Source organism: Neodiprion fabricii, chromosome 4 (assembly GCF_021155785.1).
Source record: "Neodiprion fabricii isolate iyNeoFabr1 chromosome 4, iyNeoFabr1.1, whole genome shotgun sequence".
In the NCBI taxonomy this organism is placed as follows: domain Eukaryota; kingdom Metazoa; phylum Arthropoda; class Insecta; order Hymenoptera; family Diprionidae; genus Neodiprion; species Neodiprion fabricii.
Genome location: NC_060242.1, coordinates 29,099,994 through 29,127,882, shown reverse-complemented (window position 1 = coordinate 29,127,882; position 27,889 = coordinate 29,099,994). Strand labels below are relative to the sequence as shown.

The 27,889-nt window shown below is 37.8% G+C and overlaps 2 protein-coding genes and 1 long non-coding RNA gene across 5 annotated transcripts; 2 read left to right on the top strand and 1 right to left on the bottom strand.

Moving 5' to 3' along the window:
• Window positions 1-104: 104 nt before the first annotated feature.
• On the top strand, window positions 105-6,999 carry LOC124181714. The gene is made up of 6 exons (XM_046568534.1): window positions 105-262; window positions 392-767; window positions 1,339-1,543; window positions 1,696-1,825; window positions 1,904-2,235; window positions 2,664-6,999. The coding sequence occupies exons 3-6, from the start codon at window positions 1,346-1,348 to the stop codon at window positions 2,763-2,765; spliced, it is 762 nt and encodes a 253-aa protein (XP_046424490.1). The 5' UTR covers window positions 105-262; window positions 392-767; window positions 1,339-1,345; the 3' UTR covers window positions 2,766-6,999.
• Window positions 5,403-27,659, bottom strand: LOC124181708 (fatty acyl-CoA reductase wat-like). Of its 3 annotated transcripts, none has more exons than XM_046568518.1 (11): window positions 27,481-27,659; window positions 14,678-14,837; window positions 14,347-14,486; window positions 12,180-12,302; window positions 11,863-11,988; window positions 10,758-10,903; window positions 10,561-10,670; window positions 9,535-9,733; window positions 9,195-9,437; window positions 8,093-8,350; window positions 5,403-7,587 (listed from the first exon to the last, which is right to left on the bottom strand). In XM_046568518.1, the coding sequence occupies exons 2-11, from the start codon at window positions 14,826-14,828 to the stop codon at window positions 7,497-7,499; spliced, it is 1,587 nt and encodes a 528-aa protein (XP_046424474.1). In that variant the 5' UTR covers window positions 14,829-14,837; window positions 27,481-27,659; the 3' UTR covers window positions 5,403-7,496. The 3 variants fall into 3 exon arrangements, with proteins under 3 accessions (XP_046424474.1, XP_046424473.1, XP_046424475.1); XM_046568517.1 differs by lacking the exon at window positions 27,481-27,659 and adding an exon at window positions 17,043-17,633; XM_046568519.1 differs by lacking the exon at window positions 27,481-27,659 and adding an exon at window positions 15,131-15,450.
• On the top strand, window positions 22,371-25,103 carry LOC124181718. Its single transcript, XR_006870550.1, has 4 exons — window positions 22,371-22,617; window positions 22,752-22,946; window positions 23,137-23,394; window positions 24,132-25,103. It is a non-coding gene; the product is annotated as an uncharacterized LOC124181718 (long non-coding RNA).
• Window positions 27,660-27,889: the final 230 nt, after the last annotated feature.

The following is a 27,889-nucleotide window of genomic DNA, read 5'->3' as shown; positions in this document are numbered from 1 at the left end:
AGGGCAGGCGAATTATTATCTTCTGTCGTTTAGAGAACCCATTCAAATCCGTTCACAGGACGCTTAGGCCGTGGCTTACGCTCTATTTAATGTATCACCTGGGTGAAAACATCACGTAAGCTACGCGGGCTACGCGTAACGCGATCAAATGTTTAGAGCATTGTCGTACCATGCGACGTCAGGCGAAATATGAATTCTTCGACCACTCACGGATATTTCTTGAACGGGATTTTCTCAACTTTTCAATTGCATTATGACGACGGTATGTTACCAACTTTTTGTACGCGACAGTTGTTGGTTATGAAGAACTTGTTTTACCGTAGTAGTCAGTTGCTTGGATGATAATACGTAGAACGATTGGTTAATCTTTCGCTGCCGATGTGCATTTCAGAACACATGCCTTTGGAAGAAAATAATGCTTCTTCGGATAAGTGAATGCAACGGAAATAAATTACTCATATACGTGTATAATATCAACTATAAAAAATACAGCAGTGTCTATGCAGAAGTTTTCTCAACATTCGAATGCGATATAAGTATTCATATTTTCAATTTCCGTGTGATAGTCATCGGCGGACTTGAATAACCGTAAAACCTCGATAGTATACAACCCAAATGTAGATGGCAGTTGGCAACGCACGTTACAACGACGGCACAACAAGGTGTGTCTCGACGCTTTTCGTTACTGGATGAATAATAGTAAATCCTCATTGATTACAGTTCGACAAAATCAAGTATTTTCATACACGTGCGAGCGTATAATATAGGTGAGTGGTTTATAAAATGGCATTAAGAAATAACCAACAGTTCAACTTGTTGAAAAACCGTCGTGCAGGTTTTATAGTCTGTTGTTTATTATTGTTTCAACTTAGCGCCGTCGTGCAACTGCAATTTGGGCGTGCCGTGAGCTGCGAGATGGTCAATCCATATTTTTATGATCCATCAATTTTCACTGCAAATTTATCCCCCATTCAAGATTTGACAGGAGTGAGGAGATGGCTTGTAGTTATAGTTCGCGTAGACATGTGAACTTTGTCAGAATCATTTATACCAGTAATTGTCGTGTACATGATGATCTCACTAGTTACAAAAATTCAAATTACATTCAGCTTAATCGTACCTTCATCTTCTATCGCCATATCAACTTATTTATCACGAATACTTCAAATTGTTCAATAGTGAATTGATTTCTGATGTGAATTGATATCGATTGCTTGAATTTACACAATTAGAACGAGGAATTTCTTGTGGATTCTATTCTGGTAGTGCTTTTGAATTAACTTATTCTTATATTCCGTTATCAATGATGTTACTCGTTTTTGTTCTTTTTGAATGAAGTTTCAAAATGAATTATGGAAAGAAATCACCGAGCATGGGCACACCATCGATATATTCGCACGTGACAACTCGCAGTAGCGCGAATCTCAAATCATCTAGATCTGTGCGAAGTGTGAAAATACCTTGGTATCAGAAGCCAATTATAACGAATGCAATCGTACTTGATATTCAACGAGGTGCTATGATGACTGCAATATATGGTGTGGTACGTTACAAATTTTAGTTTTCCAATAAATTGAGTTCATTTTCATAAACTCGGTAATACTAAATTCACCACTACTTGTATTCATTTTAAACATTGGGGAGGCACACGTGTAGTATACAGTATATGTCGGTAATGGATTTTCAATATTCTAGTGTTTGGGAATTTTCACCGTATGCTCGGCGGTATTTGATATCTATTGCCTGTCTCAAGCTGCTCCTGGGTCGACTCATTACGGATATTATGTAATATCGTACCAATTTGTCTACGTTGGAAATCAGCATGGTAAAAATATACTGCACAAAACCTAAGTTTTCATCATTATCATTGATGTCAACAATTGACGCTTTGATCTCGTTACAGTTCGCAACGCTCTTATTGTATTCGCTCTCTTTTCAATGATTGGCGGAATGGCCGTTTTTGTAACGTCGATAATGCTACTGATAGCACTGACCAAGGAGTATGAGAAGAAAATGCTCCCGTGGGTCTACGTTTTTGCCGTTTTCACCATCTTCAGATTGTTCGCATTCATATTCTTCAGTATCGTTAATGATATGATATTTGCCTACAATATCATGATGTGCCTCCTGTGGATCGTTTTCAGCTGTTTATCCATTTATGGCTGGCTACTCGTTTATTCGTTGTATATCGAACTCAGCGATTTGACAAAACTTGAAGACTTGGCACATTTAAGGGTAAAATACAATTTTTATTTAATTGATTGTACATTCTACTTGGGACAATCGTTTTCCACATATCAGTAGGGAGTACAATAATCTCGATAGTAACGGAGGAACTGTGAACATGTTGAAATCCATGATTATGAATGTTATCTTTCTGTGGAAAATTTCTCGAGGTTTGTCTTGTTTACTCACAGTCACTTAGTGGACATGTTTATTTTTTATCGTCAGTTGAAAGTAACGAATAACGAAGCAACAATTCTTCAACATATTGTGTTTCTTTTTAATTATTGAAAGAAACAGAGACAAAAATTTGCACAGTTTCTGCATTCCCGCATGTGAATATCTAGGTTAACCTTGTCAAGTACTATCGTATTCGCGGTTTCCGAAACAATGCTCATCCGTAAATTTTATTTCACCACCCATAATCTATTTCTTTCCAGATGGGAACCATGCAGTCACTTAATGCGTCGACAACTCACTCTATAGCAGGTTCTAGACCTACGACTCCACACAGTACTGTGTCAACAATGCCCGTGAATTGATATAATTTGCCGTATTTGTTCGGAATGATATATGCTTCGTTGCACATACTATTCAGGGGTGTTACGCAATACGCAAAACTTGGAAACCTGAAAATGTCTGAATATTTTTTTGTTATCATATAAGCAAATCATTAGCCTATGTTCATTGTAGAGAAGGAACCGCTAGTCCAGATCCATCCTCACCAAGACAAAAATCTGATAGCTATTTTATTGGGTTTCTCTTTTTCACTTTCAATTACAAATGTCTTCCTGTTCCTTCACAGTACTGTTAGAAAGGACTTGAAGTTGTCAGCGAAGAATTCGTAACAACCCTGTTATTGAATAGGACTATTTTTTAAATTTATTTATCAGGCACAGGTTGGCATTCTGTAAGAACGTCATGAAAATTTTTTCCAAACAGAGAAATACTATATTTCTGTGCCTTAATATTATTTCATCATGTCATAATTAACTGTTTGAAATATAATTGATCACTATTACTGTGACGTTTGCAATCGTGCGTGCAGCTGATCATCACTTCAGAACTGCATGCTGAAAATGCTTATAATTTTAAATTAGTATTCACTTTTTTCGAATTTATTTCTCATGGAGCTGTACAAACAATTTAGTGATTGATCATATCAACCTGAATTTTATCCGTCCAAAATATAACGATAAGCTAGAATTAATTATATTCAGAGTTAAGAGTTCTTAGAATGTTAGTGTTTGAAAAATTTTAACAATTTTACATACCAATTGCTATTGATATACATTTACTATTTCATTACATATGTATGCAATACATATAGAATATATAATTATTCACAAGTCGAGCATGAAATACTTGCATATACCGTCTTAAATTATAAGCTTCTGAGCTTGAGTTAGAATTTGTTTTGTTTCAACATTTGAACACTGTATACTCGGTTTTTAAATGGATCGTTAAACAACTGTTGCATTTTTACTTTCATCTACACTTATTCTCGCATTTTATATTTTTTGTATCTACATTATGTAAGAAACTAATTGATATTTACACAGGTTGACCTGCCTTAAGGTAACTGATATTTAACTGAATAACGATCTTATACACTCGATTTCAGCGTTGACCGCGTAATTATTACATTTATAGATCTGAATATCTTGTAGGATCTAATTTTGAATGCTAAACAATTCCGTCCAAACTTGGCGTCGTTAAACGCCGATTAACCATCGATATTAATATATATTGACTTAATATTGTATTTAAGAAATTTTGTCGTGTAAAAGATTGCAACGTATTTTTACATCTAAATATACGAAATGGATGAGAATAAATCACTCTTCGAAAAGCTTTATGCAGTTATTTCCACGATATTAAATATGTACAATCTGAAAGTAATGGATAACCGAGTACTTGAGAAGAAAAACCCTTTAATTCAAATTAATTTGTTCTGACTGAATTAATATTTTAAATTTAAAATAATTTCGTAACTCAATCCAATTATACTCAATTCATTTGATTCAATTCATTTTTCACAATAATTCACTATCATTCAAGTAATATTCGAGCGTGTTAATTCATGAAATATTATGTTACTTCAAATTTTTTCATTCAACGCAAACTAATTTTATTAATACTAATTAATTTTTTCGATTTATTTTTAATTTGACATCATTACTGTTTTATCAAATCCATTTTTTTTCTAATATTTGCATCCCAAACTGAGTAAAGATAATATAATGCCGACAAAAATTAATATGAAAGTACAAATATAATGACTCAGCTTGTTTAGACTTTAATAACTTAAATTAGTTACGGTATATATGATCAAAGAAACGATCATTTTTTTAGGAACAAAACTGTAACATTTCACTGTCGAACAGCAGTACAAGTGATCCATTTTACGAAAAAAATATATAGATACCTATTATATATTGAGTGGAGATTCATCAAGACTTTGTAGGGTTTCCAGATATTAATTGAACCTCAAATTCTTTTGTTAATCCGGGCACAGGTTTAAAGTGACTCCAATTAATGCGAAGTAATTTAATTGATTCTAAACAATTCTCGTTAGTTCACTTAATCGTTAATAATTCAGTCAATTCACAACAATTCATTTTATTAAATTAGCAACAGTCAGTTTTCTTACGGTTGCATGGCCATTTTCATATTTGCAGAAACTAATGATTGTGCAGTTAGAATATGCCAAACATGTGCTAAAATTTGCTAGAATCCGAATTCCATAGCGTCAAAAACGGATCAGATAACGTCAAAAAACGAGGTTCGTGGCTGCGCTTACACATTTTTATGAAAATTTTCATTTTTCGACATTGTGTATTCAAGAATACTTCAGAATGCACATAGAATCTTAAAATTGGGGAGCTTGAAGGATCTCGATATTCCGAGATTTATTACAACGTTGATTTCATCATACATTTTTCATATCACACACACACACATACTCACGTACAAAGACGTCCATCCGAAAATGGTCGGAAGTCATTCTCTAGACCTTAAAACGTCAAGATCTGGAGAAAACTCAACTTTTCATCACCGGCGTGATTCCGATAACTTCCCTTCTTGCGTCTTTCTTCGAAAAAAAACATTTCTCGTTAAGATGACTTTACGTTTAATTGCATAAGTTCATAAACTCGATAGATTCGGAATACACGGTATTTGATGTTTATAACACATATATTTCGATTACAACCTAATATGTAAAATTGTGGAGTACCGATTACAAAGTGCATTTCATATTTACAAACATTTATTGGACTTGGTTTATTTCGTTTAAAATTTATGTTCCTTAATTTTATAATTATTTTTTCAAGCGTATATTCGAATCTTAATTGAATTTCTTATCGCCTATAGATATGTATAGTTATATATGTATACATACATATATATATATATATATTTACTGACAATACCAGCGCAAAAAATATGCGAAAATAATTAGTATTAAATAATGGTTCGCACCACGGAGAGTGAAATCGGCTTAATATAATGTATAATATAAATTCTCTCCGAAAATGCACGTTGTCGATATGTGATCGCAATAGGCAAATGATACAGTTTTCATACACAATTAGTTACTAACGATACAACGTTGAATGCGCGATGGACACGGAGAGATGTTGAAATTAAAATTGACTACAAATGATTAAAAAGAGTTTCACTCGCTTGAGCTAGATCGTACAATATTTACATAGATCATAGTTATGGCTGCGCGTGTATAGTACGTGTGTGTGTGTATACGCAATAAAATTATTTGGCTGTTAGACGTGTAGTATGGACGTTTACGGGGGTCGCAGGTGAATGTGTCTATGGTTTATGGAGGTAATTGGATTTAAAAATAAATATACGCTGCCACGTATTATACTCGAATGTTCATATGGGAGACTGATTCGATTACAAGGACTCGGAATTTTTTCACTCTGTTATTCCGCCGGTAAGGAATCGTGGAGATAAATCAAGGGCTTGCAGAATTGTTGACCACTTCAAATTTAGATCCTGATATCGGTTACCTGGATCTAGTTACACAAACTGATCTGTATCTTTCGGGCAGGCGAAGTTCGCCGAGCCCTTGAGAATCTCCATTTCAATTTCTGCAAGGAGCTCGGTTGTCGAAATCAGATACACCAAAAGGGAAGAATTTACTCATACTTATACGTTCTCCGATTCGCCATTTCCGCCAAAGAATACAAATTTCATAAAAACAGGTCTAAGAAGATTAAATTGATAACAAGTCTATCATCTACACGGTACTATGGGTGTAACCAATATTTATAAATTACACGTTGTAACGAAGATTATTTACACAGATTAAACGCCTAGCAAAGAATAATGCAGCATGACGAAGAATTCGAATCTGTTTGTATAATAATAGCGTTAAGAGGCAGTATGGCGATGTATCATTATGTAAAATTTAAATATAATACAGTGTACACAAACATATACGTGATAGAGAGTATATAGTTTATATTCGCAATGGTGGTGCAATGCCCGAAGTTACGGTGTAGTAGCTGAGACTTCGAGAGTTGTGGCGACGGAATTTAGTTTTACCACATATTGTGAATCGCTCGAAATTTCCAGTAAAATTGAGTGACATGTGAATAAAACATAACTCCCGTTATAGTCACAGCACTAAACTAAACCTAAAGTTATCACGAAAAACCATATTTTTACATAGTTCAATCACACTTAAAAATTGGTTAAGTACACAATTATCATAAGTTTAAGATATACTTCAGGCATTCGTGATAATAATAACTGAAAAAAAAAAAATAATAATAATAATGATGAATAAATTGATGATACACGATGTATTAACGATAACGGTAATGGTAACGACACTACTACTTAAAATAATAACAATAATAATAATTGATATGAAAACTATCATCAGTATTTACACAACTTATTACATTAAGTCGGTTCATTTAAGAACTGAACTTATTCGACGGAATCTATATTCGAGCAATATGCAATAGGTATCGATTGGTAACATTTGTGAACCCACTTGTGATGCTACTTTTATCATCAATTTACGACGGCCAAGTTCGAACAAATCAAGAGGTTCTCTGCTAATACTATATACCTATGTAAGCATAAAGCATTCGCTTCTAAACTGTAAATCCTCTTGAACGAAAACTTAGGATGTTGTGAAATTGATCGGTATATTATGATAAATGAATCGCAACACATGAATGGCTTTTGTTATTAATAATGCTCGAGATTTTTTAATCTCACTGACTCGAGTCGATTCCTTAATAAACTATTCTGGAGAATAAGGTCCATACGATCCATAACATGAGAAGGTATACCAAACCTTTGGTGGCTTGATGCATGTAGTAAAATCTGTAAATATAAACGTATGCAAATTGATTATTAATTTTATGTGCCGAACGATTGTTACACGTAGCGATGAAAATGTGATGAAATTGTTCTATGAGTCACGGAAGGAGGAGGAGAAGAAAAGTTTGACAAGATAAATACGTACGCAAATAAATGAATGTCGAAGTTTCGAGCGGCTTGACTGAAGTTTTAAAGAAATGCGTGGATGTTTGCAGTGGCTGAAGATTGAGAAACCGCCAGACAAGTTTCACGTGCGGATGACAAATATGTGATGTAGCGTTATAAATATTTATACGACGGTTATTATGCATATGCACGGTGTAAGGACAGTCAATTATTTCATTACAAAATTTTTCTTTCATCATACGCGTTTTATTGTCAATGTGCGCATTGTACCTTGGAATATATAGCGAAGTTTTAAAGAAACATTGAAGGGGCTGCATCGACTTTTAGAATGTCTCCAGACATTTCAATTTACATAATGTTGTTGAAATAAATTGTTACTCACCTGGCCAATCTCGCTCTGCTGGCTTTTAAGGTGCTTAGGTCATCTTTGAACAAATAGATTCTGGTTCCCTTTATGTAATATTGAAAATACTCGTCCCAGTTGAAGCCCTTCATGTTGAATAGGAACAAATGTTGGTCTTTGGATTCCAACCGACTCCACATATCTTGTACGTTGTCGTTTGTGAATTTCCATTGGTGGGTTGCGAAATACGATATCACGTTAGCAAACTTGTGAATCTTTTGATACATTTTCCACAATCTGGAAATTCATTGATCATGGGTTGAAAGGCGTGAAGGGAATCCGTAATCACTCGTTGAGGGGTTATGCATTTAACAATTTACAATGAACTAGCGCTTGCGATAGAAATCCATCAAAATTTGAAAAAACTCGCTTACTCTGTCAGTAACATGGCAAAAAAAAAAAAAAAAAAAATCAACGGTTCGCAGATTTTAATCAATCTACTTCAGTTTATTACTCCTTTCAAGAATAATTTGAAAATCTGAGGATGCTATGGTCAGTCTTTACCGACCGCAATGTCGCTTATTTTCACTGATGTAAAAATACTCTAGTCAATGCAATTAGATACGCAATGCCGAATACAAGTATTTAAATAAAGTTTTGTTTTACGCAACAATAACGTCGAAAAATGTACTCCCGTAATTGAATCACCACTTATCGCAGGAATATATTTCCTAGTGTTGTTTTTGCATGAACCAAAAGACTGGTTACAAAATTTTGTTAAGCATTGCGCGTAGAATTGCGCCGACTCCGGTATTTTCACATCAGTGCTGCGTAGGCTTTGATAGTAGTAAAAATAAATGACATTTACTTAGCCGGTAAAGACCGAGCATAGGATTCTCTCAACGAACGTATTAGTTCTCATTTCTTCACTGCGCTTCATGATTTATGCATTTTAGTACCGAAATCCTTACGTTGTCTTGCACCATTATACATTTTGAAGAAGGTATAGAAATTCGCTGGCCTTGGACACTTTATATTATGGGTACACCGACGAGGGGTGAATGAATAAGTAAAGAGAATACTGGAAAGGTATGCAGCAGCCTGCAGATAGGTAGACGTGGAGTTTCGCGCTTTTTCTTACCTTGGTTTTTGACCGATACAAATGCTGACGGTATCAACCAGCATCGCTGGTAGTAAATGAAGGAACAGCACGTACAGCAAATGAATAAATTTGTGTTTATTCGTTGTGAATGACAGGTACCAGATGGAGTTGCTCAATGGGTAAAGTTTTCCATACTCCATATTCGACTTGCAGTATTCGCCCCACGTTAACGGGGCATCGACTGATGACACGTAATTGTAAATCAACATGTCCTTGCCTCTCCTTAGAAAATAAAGGAACCACATGAACGGCAATTAGCTAACGCTCTCAATTGCACCCAGTGTCGGTGCCGCCTGAATTCAGTCCTGCTTCCTCATACCTTTCAACCTGTGTGGCCACGTCCCAGGCACTGGCTATCAGTGAGTTCACCGTGAAATCCACTGGTACGATATTCGCATTGATGTCAGGGTCGCTGTGCAGAGTTCTGAGAACGCCGGAAGCTGCTCCAGCAACCACACCCGTCGGTCCGTAGAGGTTGTCGATCCATCCCAAGATTGGTTCACGTGCAGTCGATATCACTGGAACGAAATTCAATTATAGTTTTCAGCATTTGGACACAATTTCTTTCATACAACCATTGATAACCTACGCCGACGGTTGCATTGCAATTATCGCGCGTATCTCTATACTGACACTTATCCTACAGATGTGCACATTTCGAACGGTTTATTTGCGAGCATTCTACTATCGCCTGTAAAAGTAGCATGATTAAATCGGTACTTTGTCAAAAATATTTCAATGCCACTTTTACCTGTAGCCTACAATAAAGGCTCGGACAGGTACATGGACGGAAATAGTTTTTCGTTTTAAAATTACTTCAGTTCGTGGCTGATGTTGAGATGTGCTTGGCTCGAGGGTCTCTACGTTTTCGAAATATCGCGTTCTTTTTACAGCCTCGTTATCTGGCTGACATATCGCGTCTTTCGCTATCGATACTGCTGATGGTTTCCAGGGACGTTTGGCTCATGGTCGTCTCCTCGTTCTCCGGATTTTGGACTGCGTGGTGTGTCGGAAAGTCCAAGGATTCACCGTTTCTGACCCCCGACGGGGCTTCCCGATGAGAAATGGTATACACGAATGAGCACGCGAACAGAATTGCTCTTCCGAGGAGAGTTAGCAGAAATATACCCGCGGCCGTTAAGATTTCCGTCAATATACCGATAGACCAGGTCACTATGTACATCGCTATCGCCAGGCACATATCGAGTTTATCGAAAGAGACGTGAAACTCTTTCGAAATTACACTGTGCGGCCATTTTCGTTCAGGGCGGACGACGGTCGACGATTATTAGGATTCTGTTTTCGCGAATGATTGGCATTTGTTTTTCTCTGACGTCTCACTCACCAATGGCAGGTCGGAAAATGCCCATGGGTAGGTCCTTACTCTCCTCTCGAATCATATCTTCGGCCAGGGCTTTGGTGAAGACGTATGTGTTTGTCCATTTCCCAATTATCCTGGAATCCGAATTAGTTATAAAATTGTAAAACGTTTCGTTTTACACTCTTTTCAAGTTGAGTAATCGTGTTAATTGGCTTGCTTACTTTGGAGTTAATTCCGTAATCGTATCCTCCGGCATATTTTCTATCATCTTCATTAGTTCGCTGTACTTCGTTTCATATGGGTAAAATTTTTCATCAATTGTCCACAAGTGCGAGTTGGCATAAGCGGTGGATACATGAATTACAGACTGGAAATGAATATTTCATATTCTTACTGTATTATATTATACCCTCGTATAAGAATTGAATATCGTGTGATATACGTGATGTGCGTAGTAATTGAAAAATTGAGAATGTGGAAATATTCGAAAGATTGTTTGTTCCGTCTCACGTGTCATCAAACGTATGCAGTCACTTCATGGATACTGCAAACTCAATCCTAATCACCTTACGGCCATATTTTGTTGACCAGGAAATTATAGCTAGTGCTGGATTTTTAAGAAATCACACGAACTACGGAGTACATGAAATTCAAATGAACTGTAAATAGTCTCATAGGAGTATCATGGTGATGACGGCGTGGAATTTTTTAAAAAGAAACAACGTATCTCTTATTGCTTTTGTAAATACTTACGAGGAACTTGTCACGAGTTATTAACGGAATCTACGTACATGACATGGATGAATATCGTGTTCAGAATTGTAACTCATATTATTGAATAGAATTTGCATGCGGGTTGTAAGTGTAGGTGAATCCATGTATGTTTGTCGATGAATCGTTGTATGGTCAAGAAGAGTGCTTTTAAAGCTGAAATGACGGATCGTATGCGAAAGAAAAGGAAATACCCGTTTTTGGATTCCGTCCAGCTCAATAAACATATGTTCGCACACGCGATAATTACCATAGTTAACTTAGCTAAGTTGTGTACTTAGTATCATCCGTGTTTGAAACAATCCGTGTATACGACTTGAAAAAATATGACGGTATGACAAGTTGAATCTTCTTTCCTTCTTTCGCAAATTTGTCTTTTCATTTGAGTCCAGAAATTCGAGAGTCGATGAAATCTTGTGCCATCACACGCAATGCGTGACAGCACAATGCTAATTGCTCGGAGAGTAATTAAAGCTGTATCGTGAGAAATAATTCACACGACAAGTCAACACGAACTGCGTGATTTTGATGTGATGATAATTTGCTTTAACTCACCTTCAGCTGTGGCATACTTCGGCATAGTTTGATAATGTCAGTCGCGGCCTGTACATTAATGGCCATGGCGAGTTTGAGTTTTTCATCGAAACGAACTGTCGCCGCAACGTGAAACACTATCGATACCTGCCAAAAAGTTTCATGAGTACTGATTACAATATCACTTCGCGAGTCTATCAAAGAATTGGGGCCGGAGAAATACCGAGGGGACGAGTAAAAAGTCCTGGAATCATGCAATCTCGACTAATTTTTTTTCCTTCCTCGTCGAGTCTCAACTTATTCTCTGTAAATGATTGTTCCTTAGTATCTGAACTTACCTTTTGAATAAGGAGCGCCTTGTCAGCCAATGAAAGTCCCAAATCAGGAACGCTGCAGTCTCCGGCCACTGCGAATACCTTGTGACGAAATTTTGGGACTTCTTTTTTCAGTCGGGTATAGACCTGTGCGAATAAATTCAATATGGTCATTTTCCATTCGTGACTTAAGACGACGGTCCCGAACCTATAATGATCGGCCCTCTTTGATTGAAAACTAACTTCCGATCCATGCTGCTGCCTACTACGAGTAAAATCTTTCTACGCGGGGTTCGAATTCTAATGCCACAAAGTCTGAGGATTGTGCTAATTATACAAGCGTACATGCAAATGATGGGATTCCACGTGCATTTCGTCAGTTCGGAAGTCGAAATTTTTGACTTTGCAAATGTAAAGAGCTTGATACCTCACACTTGTCTCGTTTTATAAACATACTAGACAATCCGCGATAAGTTAATGCGATCACATAGTGTAGAAATATATAACGTCGTAGAGTTAAGAAAAAGAACAAGAACCGTTAAAATATTCAAGTACTGCAAACGGGACTGTGCGCAGACCGGTTTCTTTTTTTTATTGTCTACTAGTATGATACCGTCATTATTATATGATTTTGTTTTTCCTTTTACGTTAATGGATATGCATTGAAATGCGTTATCCCTCGGGGTGAAACGCAAAGGCCTAATGCTTATTATTCTTTCGTCACAAGGAAATATGAGTCACCTACAAAAGCTGCAACATTGAACTTTAACATATTTCGAAAAATTTCAATGTTGTATTTCGGCATTCCGCATAATTGCTGCTAACTCATAGTATGTATTACTGCAACTAGGAGGTATATGGTAGTTACAGTATTAGACGATCGTCGTTGATGTTTGTACGTACATTTCAAGATCAATCAGTATAGCTACCGGGATCAATTTCACGATGAATTTTAATTTAACATTCTCCAAAAAAACATTTTCTGGGACAAGGATGCCGGTAACGCATACTCTGACTAATTTATCAAGGCCTCGCAGACAGAAATCCTGCAACGTCGAATATACACTGCTCGCTTAATTTAAAACTAAGGCTATGAATATTCCGATTTATCAACATGGCTATTAAGATGTTACATAGGTGCTAGTATAACATGACTATATGTGTTGTAGGTATACGTACAACACACATATTCATACTATCGCAACAAGCGCCACATCGTAGCGGAAATAGAATCTCAAAACCGGTCGACAATCATAATCGGCTATAGGAAGTTACTAATTCTTGCTAAGCCAAGAATATCTCCTTGGTTTTTTTTTACAGCACGCCTACGATGTTGCCGAATTACTGTGGATACACGAGAATCATATAATTAAACAATGTCCGAACAAAATTGTTACTGCCTGATGGTTCATATTTGTGCGCAGAGAATTGTATCCTTGTTTCACTGTGGCATAGGAACAACATCTTTAATATCAACCTGGGTATATTTGTAAAATGACAACAAGGTTACCTATTAATCGTGATCAAGGCTGCTTATGTCCAGGTTACGCGAGTACATTTTTATATTATGACGCAAAACTTATTACCCAACACATGGCAGAGAAACGGCGGACGAAGTGAAATGTAATCATTGGATATTATGAGTGAATAAATATTCGGTAGATCCTGTTGGTTGATTTGTTGAGGTAATCGTTCCGAGTGTTAGGAAACATCGTTTTTGACTTATCGGATCACTAACTTTGCTCCGAACATTGCGAGGTCCGCGTACACGGTAAATCGTACAAGCCGATCAATTGCAAAAACGCGGATATCAACTTGTCGAGACTGAAACGCCTTTGCTGGTTTCCATTTACAATTGAGAGATAAATTGTTTAAGGCGCTAATGACGTTTTCAGTTATTCAACCTCAGCCGTGACTCAAGAATAACAAGCATACGGATTACGGATACTTTGATTTTTCGCAACGAGAACTAAGAACGTATAAATATCACGGGTACCTGTTGATTTGTATTTGCAATTGCAGATTCCTATGGGCATTGTACTCTTGAGTAAACATCTAGCACGTATTCGCAGAAATGAAAGATGTTGCTTTTCTGAGACATGAAGCGAAAACAAGCGTACGGTGCTGAGGTGTAAACACATGGCACATGCTGTCATTTTACCCATGCATACATAACGGCAACGCTACTTACCACATCATCGAATATGTCCTCAACGCGACTTTGCACGTCTCTTCCTTTCTTTGGGCGTACTAGTATATAGATTGCGGTTAGGTCAGGGCAGCTACGCAGTAACTTTTCTATCAGGACTTTTCCAAGAAAGCCAGTTCCACCTTTGAACATGAATTGAGAAGACCATGAGCATTCGTCGAATGTGAGTAACAGATCAGCCCCGTGTATAAAAATTCATCATCGTTGGGTTGAACGATATTATGTAATAATTCACCGAGGCTTGGCTAATGGGAAATCCCGTTGTCTTATAGTTACGGTATAAGGTATAAATTATGGCTATGCTTCGTCTCACCTGTAATGAAGACCGTTTGCCCTGCGTAGAACTCTTGCAGGGTAGTGCCTCGTCTCTCGTCATCGTCGTTCAAGGTGTTGTTGTTGTTGTTGTTGTTGTTGTTGTTGTGGTTATTGTTGTTGTTACCCTCGTTCGTTATTATCGGATACATAGTTCCCGGCTTCAATCAGAAGTGATAAAAAGAACTTAATCAACGTGTCAATTGAACTCACGTCCTTAAATATATACAGCTGTCGGATTAATTACGTATGAACTTGGTGATAATTGAACCGCGTAACCGAAAGTTCTACTAGGCTCGAGGTATCTAGCAAGGAGATGTAGTAAACGACGGGTGAGCGACACGTCGAAGGCGAAGCTGGGAGTTCATAGGAGAAGTTTTTTGCCGCGTCTAGACGTTCATTGAGATTGAAGGCAAGTCGGTTCCTAAGGTCACTGGGGTAGTGGAATACTCACACTTCAAACCGCAGTGCGATGCCCGTATTGGCAATAACGAGGTCGACTACTCGGAAGCCACCGTGACCATGACGGCCACGGATCGTCAAGGGCGATAGCTTTACGGTGGTCACAACGCCCATGAGACTGGGTCATGTGGCCGCACGCTCCGTCGGTGGTGACTGATGACGGTTTTCCCCGGAGGATCGATCGATAGATTTTCCATAGATCTTCGGGGGCCGGCATGACTGGTATCGTTGGGTTATGCAGTGGCATAATCGGTGTACCACACGCGTGTGGCAATCCGTTTGCCGGAATCCCGACTGGACAGAGAGACTTTCTACCGACAATGGACCGGTTTTAGAGAACATCTCTCCGTTGGCGTACACACGAGAGCGTCGCCCAAGTATTACGCCGCGCTTTCTTATTTTAATAATACGATTCATAATATTAGTTACGGCATAGGTAGGTATAGGTACGGGAACGACGTGAAACGGCGGTAACGCAGTTACGCGAGCAAATACAAGCGCCGATCCAACTAACTTAACCGCCACAAACCAAACGATCAATTTACGTAACTAGGTATGCCTATAAAATTCTCTCACGCTTAACAGTTCCGCAATTGGAATTGGAGAGGCGGCTGACTGGCCCAACGTCGTTGCTGCGCCCGGTTCCAGTTCCTGATATAACTTTACCGGTGATCCAATCAATTCACGCCGCGATGGTTCTCATGGGGGACCCGCGTGCCTGAAGGCTCGCCTCGTCAATGTAGCGGTTGAAATTTCTACATTTCTCTTTCATTCCATCTCCATCTCCACCTCTCTATTTCGATCTACCTATCTTCCTCACTTTAACTATCCATTTCGGTGGAACGTCTATCATACGGAGGATGTCCTCAGAGTACACGGTTTTCGTACGATGAGAGTCTTTGACTTCCTACTACCATTAGGAGAGATTTTTGGAACAGGTGTTTCGTAAGCGTGGCTTATATCCGTGCAGACTCGCGGTTGTTTACACGCAAGCATACGAAACGTAGGCACAGACTGCTTGGGTAATTAATGTTATACCCGCGTCTGGAGAGGAGGGTCTTCGCGCCTATTGACCAACACGCGGAAGTGATATCCTTTATGGAAGCTAGAAGCGACGATCGTAGTCATTCGCACATAGGTCTAATTAACACAGGGTGTCCCAACGACAAGTGATCAAACTGATGGGGGTTATAAAGCCGGTCCAGCTGACGACGAGTCAATTAACCCAAAGAACATGTGGACCTCGAAGTCGCGTTCGTGAGATATTACCAGTTGAAAAACGTCTCGTTATGACTGGTTTTTGTGGTAAAATTTGGTATTGGAAATGCTTTAGTTTGAAATTCTTAAATTTGATTTGATACGTCTTGTTGATGAGCGCGTTCGACTGCTGATGCGAAACATAGCGCTTACAAATTTACGAATTTCAAACGAAAACACTCTTGACATTGAATTTTTGCCAAACACAACAACGAGGACTTCAGAATTTCAGAATTTCAAACGTAAGTATTTCCAATACCAAATTTTAGCACTAAAGCCAGTCGTAACGAGACGTTTTTCAACTGGTAGCATCTCACGAACGCTACTTCGGAATCCACATGTTCTTTGGGTTAACTGTCTACGTCCGGAAAACGCTCCTCAAAGAACCTAATCAATGTAACAATAATTAGTTGGTTCAAATTGTTTTTTTCTCGATTTAATGCCGAGGGGTAAAAATAATATGATCTTCGAGGTAGTTCGTCACTGACAAAGATGAAGGAAACAAAATTCTAGGATCGCTTTGAGCCAATGTACGTAAATTCATACGACCAAATTTTTCTCCCTCTAATTTCTGTCCATTATGTTCAATTTAGACGACGACGTGTAGTTGCGATAAGACAGTAAACATCGGTTAGTTCGTTACTGACCTCGTGGTACACAGTTGTTTCCGGTCCAGGTAGATTCATTTCCAGCAACATCTTGTTGGTCTGTTTGTTTTTTTTTTTTTCTTCTTTGTTTTAAATCACACGTTCGGCTTCAAGCAATAATATACTTTTCGCGTGAAATGTTATTGTTGTGTTACACTCGGTAAATGCGCGCGCGCGCGCGCGTGCCAGTAATTTCAACGGTAACAATATACGTTACAATTAACGCCGCGCGATTACAGGTACAGGTTTTTCCCAAATTCGTCGATGAGGGTAAAATGAATGAATCGCGTGCCGCAATATCCGGCGCGAATACGACTGACATAAAAAATCGAAAGAAGATGAAAAATTAAATAAAATACGGATATTTGGTTATAATACTAAAGTACGAAAGAAACGCGAGAGACAAAAGCCAGTATCCCGTTTTAATGCTTGCGGAGCTGCGGCGCCCTTGCGCGATACGCCAACTCGGCTCGACTTCAACTGACGTTTCTCTTCGACGGACACTCGACGTCAGGTACTGTCCCCGATTACCGTTCTGGCAGTGACTTAACAGCTCTTAACCCCGTTAAGGCTCTCACAAAACTACCTCACTCGGGCGAATGGCAGGTGGTATTACTCTCTTGCGAAGGTAAACATTCCCAGGGAGAGAAAGAGAGAGAGAGAGAGAGGGACTCGCAACTTTTTCGGCTCTCCATAAGATAGCTTCATTGGGTGTCATTTTCTGTCTCATCGTGCAAGCCGGCTCCTTTCTATGAGGACTTTGGAACCGGGAGAAGAAGTGTATGCTCGCCGTAAGATGGAGGGGGGAGTTATGTTTTTTGGAGGGGAAGTAGTGAAAAATGATAATCATAATTGACACGTATACCAACCCGTGCGGCGCGTCTCTCCCTCAAAGTCACAACCGTAGCTCGCAATATGTGGTGACCCTGTAAACGGCGACTAGTATCGAACATCTAATTTTATTTCCAATATTAGCGCTCTTCTGTATAAACGCGACATTATGTTTTTTTTTGGAATTTATTTATCATTCTCGTATGCACTAGTTTTTTTTTACGTCTAACCGCTGTTGTGTCGCGGGCGTAAAACGTACCCACGTCGATTCGTCGTGCAGTCTCGATTCCGTTAGATGCCCCACTATTCTATTTGTTGTTGCAGTTTACGAGTTGTCGGTGCAGGATCTGCTTCCGAAAACAGTGAAAGAAGAGAGTTTATCGTGTTTCTAGTTTGTGAAAACTTTTTGTCTTCATTCTTTCATTCCGTTACCTAGACGTGATACCTGCGAGTGCAGGATTGATCGAGTCACGTTTACGAGTAACGTGAGATACATTTGTGAGGACGAAGTTCGTACTGCAACGATGCATGTTTGGGAAAAATCGTTACTTCGCATATTTAGGATTGTCGGATTTTAGTAAATCATGATCATCAAGACACAGACATATATTTCGAAACGTCAACTCCTTGAAGGTTGTTCAGAAATTTAGTCTAGACGAGCTAGACGATGCAACGTCGAAATCTCGGAATACGTGGATCCCAAAAGGAATTGAATGAAACTAGTCGGAATCGCTTCGTAATACGAATACAAGTAAGGTTTACCACCTGAAAACACTTACTTTTTTCCGGATTCAAAAAAATTTTACGAATACAAATTTTCAATGAATAAAAAGCAGGGTTTCTCAAGTGGTGAACTTTGATTCTAATTCGTTTTCGAAGGGATTGCAAAAAGTTGAATGGAAATCAATATAGCAGTATAACAATATAGCCATATTGTCAATTCTACAGCCTTACGCCTAAAGAGTTGTTGATTTTTAAAAGTATCGTTCATCACGCTGGCAAAAATATTAGTGTCCGTACTAATTTTCAAATTCTTAGTTGACTTTTTGCCGTCGTCAGTTTTTCTTAGGCTTGTTTATCATTTCAACTGTCAATTGGTAAATGTCAAACCGCCATGAATGAATCCTCCGAACGTGCATTATATTACATGCGTATCTATACAATTGTACACGTACGCTGTATAAATATCGTCGAAGAGATTGACGTTGTGGCAAAAAATATATTGCTCAATAAATATATACCTCGTATTATGTTGAAATATTCGTAGTAAGCGCTGCGTATCAACCGCTGCACATATGCATGATTCCCAGTAAGAGTTGTTATATTATTTTCACAACACTTTACTCGTTAAATTAAAGCTCGTTATCCCAGTATATAGAGTGTAATTAAAAGAGTAAAAGGGGGACACTCGAGAAAGAAAGAGAATTAAAAAAACGACACGTTTCGGTGAAACTAACTAACAATAAATCAAATTTTATGATCTCTGGTGACTGGTTAAATGATATATTTACGCAGATCATGTTCTTATTGTGTCGATAAAGCTGCCTTAATTGCATCAATGTCTTTCGGACAGTAATGGCTTCAATCCCACGTAAAATAGAAACGAAATACGCATTAGCTGAAGTACTATCTACATAATTTACGATTTCCGTAATTGTGTACTTAGCGGTAGTTATGACTTTTCAATTGCCGTCCAGAATTTTCAATTTTTTTTGTGAAAAAAAAATAAATAAACAAAATAATGCCAACAGGCCAATCATAAAATTTATCAATTTGGAGTACAGATTTGACGGTATTTCGATGTGTAAGAAAATTTAAAATAATCGACCAAATATGTCAAATCAGGAGAAAAACAGGGGGCATAGGTGATAACATTTCGTGACAGGGACTCCGAGACGTAGTTAGTTTGGGATTTTTAGGTCAGTTTTGAACATCCGAGAATTAACCACAAAAAAATGTTCTTTCAACTAACGGAAAACTTTTCTTTATAATTCGTGACTTCTGCCACAAGAATGAGTATAATGTAACTTTTCGAGGAAAGAGGAAGCTGCAGTTAAAGCTTCGGCGTACTTTTCAGACCAAGATCTTCATTTCAAAGTACATCAAGTCTCTAAAAGCTAAACTGAATTTCTCAAAAAATGCGGCTCAGATTACAAGACATTTTACTCGATCGGTATGCAACACTTTGAAGTTTCTAATTTTTCTCCACGTAACACAGAATTGCTCAACCAAATTCCATGATGACGTGTAAATCATCATGTGATGACTATAAGTTTTCATTTTCGAATAACCAACGCAGCAACTTTTTCCCCCACAATTTCCGATCTTGATATAAGTATGTATGATATTTCAACATTTTCAAATTTGATATTTCCGATTTCACGTCAATCAGCGATACTTCCAATTGTTTTGCAGTGACAAAATTAAGCGTAGGTATATCGCCTTAGAAAAGGTTTTGACATTGTGATACAGCTGACACACAGCAGTTTCATATTCGTACACTGCGTCATTTTCACTGCTCGCTGAATAGAAGCAGAATTTATTTTCTTTTCCAATTAAAAACGCCTGAGATCTCAGTTCAAGATCACGAACGTGATTTCTGCTCTGTATAATATTTCAATGCGATACCTCAGTAACGTTGCCGTTTTTCACCTCGTTTAACGCAACGCACATTATACATGTACAATGTACATAATTGAAACGTTGTAATCGCTCTCCTGTCACTTTGTCCGTACGTTATACGCGCACATTGCAATCAACTAATGATCTTTGTTATCCAAGATTGGTGGTACTGTTTTTTGGCAAGTAAAAAACGAAAAACCCTCATTGAACTTTGATGAATAGAAGTAATAAAAAAAAAAACGAACAAAAAAATCCACTCGCTACCGAATCATTGAGACGTCAATCGGTTGGGGAATCGAGTTATGGATCGTTCGTGGACAAAATTATTAAAAAGGCGCTGATTAAAATCTGAACAAACTGACTGCAGCGATTCCGAGGTCGTTACGTAAGAGAGGTACCTATACGTAATTTTTTGGTACATAGGCAAAAATGAATGATAAGCGTATATTTGAGAGACAGTACAAGGCAATAGCTCTTCGATTCTTGACGCGCGCGATGTTGATTCGATATCGATTGTGGAAAAAAATATGGCTGTCGGCGGATATAGCTCGCAGCGATTTAATATTGCATTACAGGTTGCAATGAACGCGTGACGTGGATAATATATAATATATATTATTGGATACGTTTCATTAAACAAAGTACCATCGTAACTCCTCATTGAAGTATACATGAAATGTTTACAAATCGTACCTATAGCTGACGCCTGACACACAGATCGCGACTCGCGTCGACCTGGCTGAGAAAATATTATTATACTTATTAATTAATAAGTAACAACCTGTGTTGTTACGTTTGACGTTGTTCTCGCGGTGTTTCATTCTTGACACGTCGCTGGAAATTTTGCATCCACAATGACGCACAGGTTGTGGTTGGCAAGGTTTTTCGCAAAACTTGTACTCGGGTCACGTTCGTTTAGCACCTGCCTTGTTAGACCTTTGCTGACGTTGCTGCAAACGGAGATGCGTACGCGTCTCGATCGGTTACACATGTTTCGATTAGTACTACATTTCCTACTGATCTCAAATACGGATTGAAATTTCAACCGCAAGAGTAACAAAAGAATTCTTTTTCCGTAGCATTTTACCCAAAATCTGTTCTAGTTCTATCGATTTGCAAATATCGTATAAAGCTACGGGGGTGAAATTCGTAAAATAATCAGCACCATATCTGAACTCGAGAAAACGGATTTCACTCCTATTTTTAAGTGAACTGAAATTTGCTGAATCAAATTGGAAAGGAATTTTTGGTAATGTTCGCCGATAATAACTAGCTTTGTATTGAAGACCATATGTATTAATACCCGATGGCGTGTGCGATGATTTTTGTCGGATAACAGGTTTCGATTATTGTCAAAGGAACTCGTGAACAGTTTTTTAGACAGTTTTAGAATATGCAAAGTTTATTTGATTTTAAACACGGTGCCATGATCAAGTTCTTGTAGATTATAAAAAACATGACTTGTGTAGCCAGCTATATCCTTGCCCTCGAAATTCGTCGGCTCTAAGAAATGGGGCTAATGAGTGACAAGGTCGAAAGTTTGTAACGTATTGTAACGAAACATTGGAAGACACCATCGCTATTTCCTTATTTTTTTAAAATTTGACTTTGACGCAACTAAGATTCCAAAATATAAGCCTACGTCTTGTTTCATTGCGGTCTTTTGAATTTCAAACAATTCTAAAGTTGCGAAATAATGGTTTTTCCACAACGTGAGTCCTCACCATAACGCTACTAACTTCACCACGATAATTAATAGATTCTTGGGAAGCAGTTGGACGCACGACAGGCCCGATTCAGATTTATAAAGATTTTGAGAACAACTTGGGAATCAGGCATGAGTGCACCGGGTAAAACCTGCTTTTGCCCGTGAAGCATTATCGCGAATTATGAAGCACGAGAATTTCCTAGAATCATCACATTACAACAGTAAACTATACACGAGTACAGTGTGCGTCTCTTCCATCGGCAGAAAAGTTTTATCTGTCACGGATTGAGAACAAGAATTGGTGTTTTATTTCTTCCTATTGCTTTCTGGATCTTTAACTGTATCGTCTTTTGTTTCATCAATTTTACAACCGCTCTGTAAATGAGTATGAATTACGACCAGGAAAGAAGAGCGGTATGTAAGTGGACACCGAAAAATGAGTATTCCAATAGACTGAACTGTATCGTGTGATGATTTTTATCGATTTCCAATGTTGTCCCTGATTTCTATTTATTTACTGCAATTTCTTGCAATCCGAATTATGACAGGAAATCACTGGAAATCACTCGAAACGCTGGAAAATCATTGGAAATAAACGAAAATCACTTCAGACAAATGTTAATGAACCGAAATAATTGATTGGATTCCGAAGTGAATGGACAGATCTTCTGGAACGATAAAGAACGTTTCTGCGATTGCAGATGTCCAAATGAAAAACGCGTTGTATGTTGATAGTCTAACTGGTAGTTATAGATGCAAGGAAACTTGAATGGAATTTTGGGTCAAATTTTACTCATCGCCGATGGACTGCTTTAATATTCATAGAGCTCGTTTTGGTGTTAATCATTGCATGCTATACTTGTCGAATAATGTTGTTTAGACGGCCGCTACCTTGAAATTTGTCTTGTCTGAAATTTTCAAATCCCCTTCTAGGCTGTGTTGCAACTTGGATCAACGACATCTAAAATCCATGACCGACCTGTTGGGCGGACTTGTCAGAGCAATTTGCAAAACAAATATCTATATGCCGAGGCCTTGGTGATTACGGAATGTGAATGAATGTTCCAGAACTAAATTAATTGTAAATACGTTTCAAGAAAATGGGTTATAATCGAAAGGGCTCCAATCTCTGTGAAATTTTACAAACTTATTCGATCATTTTCTCGTATCTATGGAATGTTTGATTCGATGGTCAGTTCAACTTCTCGATATAATTTCATTTTTTATTCGATTAATTTTATGGCACACCGCGCACTATACTTGTAAAGTATTAAGGATGACGCTCTAGTGCTGAATTTCCCGCTCTGCGGTGTGTATTTGTTAACTTTCTATTCATATTATTATGGTACAATGATACAGTCGATTTTTTTATAATATACAATATCCGAACTAATTTATAAGCAAAAATTCTACACCTAATTTGAAGGAAAAAAATTTTTTCCAATAGAATTTTTCGTCATTTTCACAATTCGTCTTCGTGGTTGCTGAAGGAGGTGTGATATCCGCTTGGATAATGAATTAGAAATCAATTAGCTTTCATAAGCAAAGTTCGGAAATCCGATGTTGTAAGACTGCAAATTGTGGCGTAACAATTTCCGCGTAGATTGCGAAAAAATTTAAGAAATCCTAAATTCGCACGCGATTGAAGATCAGATTTTTCACGCATTAGCAATGGCATTAATGAAAGTTTCGTATAATTGAAATAAGTAAAGTTATCGGTATATTTGAGTCCAAAAATCCTGCTTTAGATATCAGGTTGAAACTCGCGTTTGCATGATTTCTCGTCTCAAGTTTGTTGGAAATCACTTTTCAGCAGCGTTAAACTGACAAGAATTGTAAAATATTTCAAACTCATAATCAGACTTGGTACATCAGTTTTATGCGAATTGAATTGCGTGACAGTTGAGATAATAAATCGTCTAATACAGCTGCCACTTCGGAAGCAAATGCGGTCAAGATTTGAAGAATTTTTAAGATTTGATAATCGAAGAAGGAAATAGAAGCTTGATCCAAGGATGAGAAATCTGTCACCTAATCGTAAGTGGGAATACGTGATTCCGAAGAACACGCGAGGACGTTTTATACCTACATCATTCCAGTACCGTGTAATATAATACTCAAGGAAAGTGCGCGTCGTCGGCAGAGAGAAATGAGTGCCATGCCGTCGACTGGACACTTATGTAATTTTCCTCGCGGAGAAGTTATACAATTCCGGCGAGGTAGACGAACGCATCGGAACCTCGCAGCAGCGGAACAAGGACGAGGGTTTACTTTGGTTATTATGTCGTAACGTGAAAGTTGAGGAGTTGTTGGTGTGGTGTTCTGCTCTTTCGATGCAGGATATTATAGCTTGACCAGTGTCGTGGACGGCTCCATTATCGAGAACGAACGGAGAATGTGCGCGTGCCATGTTTTTATGGGGGTTGGGTATGGAAAACTAAAGGCGGCTCGGATTCTATCGGATTGAATTTGTTCGCATTTGCTCTCGGCCCGTCAAAATTCCCTTGATCATCGTATCTGACGTTAGTAATGGGTATGTTTCCAGCTCCTGATTCTTGCCGAATCGAAGCCTCGGTTGTCAGGTTCACTGCCAATCGCGTACCGATTCGATCTATTTACGTAAGCATTTCCTGTTAAAAAAATTCGTTATTATCACGTCTGTGATTATTAAGATGTGGAGCCATTGCGAATTGATTATTAAAGTTGCTAATTTTTTCTCGTGATGTAGTTATCGTATTATGCAGATAATAGTAAACATTGTCGGTTGTATAATTTCGTGCCGTGACGACATATTGTATTACCGAGAAGACGAGGAATATATACTATCAGAATGAATGTGATGATTATCCATCAAATTATGGAGTGCAAGATTCTCGTGTCAATGTGAAATTGTCTAAGTAATTTGAGTTCATTATTTGCGGTCGATCGTAATAGGTGATTATTAAACGTGTGGTGTAAAATGCTGGACATAAATATAGATCGGATGATGCACTGGGAAATAATTCGATTTTTGTGGCCAAAAATCTTCGTCTTCAAATATTTGTTATATACTTTAAGATAAACGAGATAATATAGAAATAGTTTCGAATAAGATGAAAATTCTAAGAGAAGTCGAATAATTTTCCTACCCATCTGGTAAGATAAATATTCCTTACAAAGATTTTAGCACTTCGGTCCATAGTCAAATAAAAAGCAAATGAGAGAAAAACATGTCCACATCATCGGGATAATAAGACATTAAAATGATGATTATAATGATAGGTGTAATCAATTAAAACTGCTTGCGTCGAAACATTATATCTATGTATTCGAACTAGTTTTTCGAAATATAGGAAAATCGAGTCAAGCCAACAGCTGCATCTCGGTTTGATTCAAAGTTTTATTTATCAATTGTATTCGATTGCAAACGGGGCGAGGGAACTGTCACATATCTGCACGTATTAATAATAATAGTAACAATATCAGTCGCAATAACATGCATTTATAGCCACTCTGAAAAATCGACGAATGCCACGGCAATGATATTTTTCGAATTATGAATAATGAACATATATAAGAAACGTTGCGTCTAGTTTGACGAATGCCCCTCAGCACCTGGGGGTCGAGATAATAAACGTGCCCTGGCGTATGATGGATTGCTGGGGTTTACAGCGGTGTCGATTAGCAACGTTATTATTGTCCTTAGTATCTGTACAGTTTTTTCCACCAACGTAAATTACCATATTTGAACAACAGCTAAAGGTTTTCTTGCCGGCTGTTTACTTATGTGTGGTAGCAATAATTCATTGTTGTCATTTCCTAATTGCACTCGACCCTGCACCCAACGCAGCGTACGGTATACGTAGGTAATCTTGGGCTTTTTATTTGCTAATACGTCAGCGCTTTTTATTCCTTTATGAAAGGGCAGGCGTATGAATTCATCTCTAAACGCGTAAACTTGATAACTATCAAGAGGTCGCGAGTGAGAAAAAGAGGTAATTTTCGTGACTGACGGTGATTATGCCGACAAGTATAATGTAAAATCTGTTAAATACTCTACTGCGGTGGTGATTTAGAAAGAAAAATATTTGTTTATTCACTCGGTTGGTCAAGACTTGACTACATAACGCATGACGTATACACTTGTCTAGTTTCTTGGCATTTATTATTTATTTTCCAGACTAGTTTACTATTTTCTTGTTCTACTTACTATCGTGGCTTCGTTTCTGCTGTATCACGGCTTTGATCTATCTTTAATGACGAACCTCCGTGTTTTGAGGATGTGTTACGTCATACCTTCGCTTACGCACGGTGCAAAATTGTCGATAATGTTATACGCAGATAAACCGTACAAAATTTATCACTTTAGATTTTTCCTGCATCTTATAAAAAAAACCTCGTCGGAGTTACAATGTTCCACGATCGTGGTTAATAACTTACAGATATTGTAAAAACATGTTCCTCGTGAATAGGTGTTTATTTCAACCATTTCTGAGATCAGGCTATAGATATAACATACCTAGATAAGCGTGGAGTAAAGGAATAAATATCCGTTAATGAGTTACCGAATTATAGGTGCTAAAGTTTTCTACCCTTAAGCGATTGGCCACCAATTTCACAAGACTACAAATACACGGCGGAGTTAATTTCAATGACTTGATCTTTATTTTCTGTCAATATTCTAAAATGAGGATGGATCATAATATTTTTTGTCACAGTGAACGGGATGAAGTGGATGAAACCTTTGACGGTATTCGCTATTTAATGATACCTAGTGTGTGGATATTTCCGATGTTTGTACGCATTTTGCCATATCCACATTTCTATTTAACTACTTACTCACAAGAATCCGGTGTGACTTGTATAGCACAATACAAGTCACACAACAATATCGCACGAGAAAATGACGTATTCCTAAGACGACAAGTGCTAAAAAATTGAAATCGGTTGGTACGTGATATTTGCCAGGGAGGACTATAAGCCTATAATTTATTAGTGACATAGGTTTCAACCTGATTGGTTGATAACGCATTTTGTCAAGGTAGGTATAATGAAACATAATTCGAGTCGTACGCTTAGTCGTAGAATAAAATTGAAAGTACGGAAATTGAACGAATGATACTGACGAAAGATAGAAATTTTAATCGTATAGTATGAAATAATATTTAATGAGTTTTTCCGAAGCGTTCACCGATGAAGATGCTTTTTTATAAACACGCTTAGTCAGATAACAAAAATCTTTAATTGTAAAAGAAAACGGCAAACAAATACCTCGATAATATTATAACTTCGTCTTACCTGGAAAATTTCGTAAATTCAAGATCACTGATTCAATTTCGCACAATACTGCAGTCGCAGCTAATTATGGTTGCTGGGGCTCCGCGCTGGTGAAAACTATCGACGTGATAAAATGCCTTTGCTACTTTTCAATGATTACGTGATATTTTTTCAAGCACGCTGCCTCGTTCGAGACCTTGTAGATTATAACAAATATAAATTGTCTTGGCACCTATATGTATACATGTTTACCCCCGAAATTTGCCGGCTAAAAGAAGTGGGGCTAATTGACGAGTTCTCAGTGAGCCGGTTGGAGCGCAAGCAGCTCAGCATTCAATATTGCAAAAAGTTTTACGAATTCGGAAACAGGTACGAATTCCAATGCAACCCAAGTTACGCCTTAACGACAAATGGGGAATTCCATTGATAA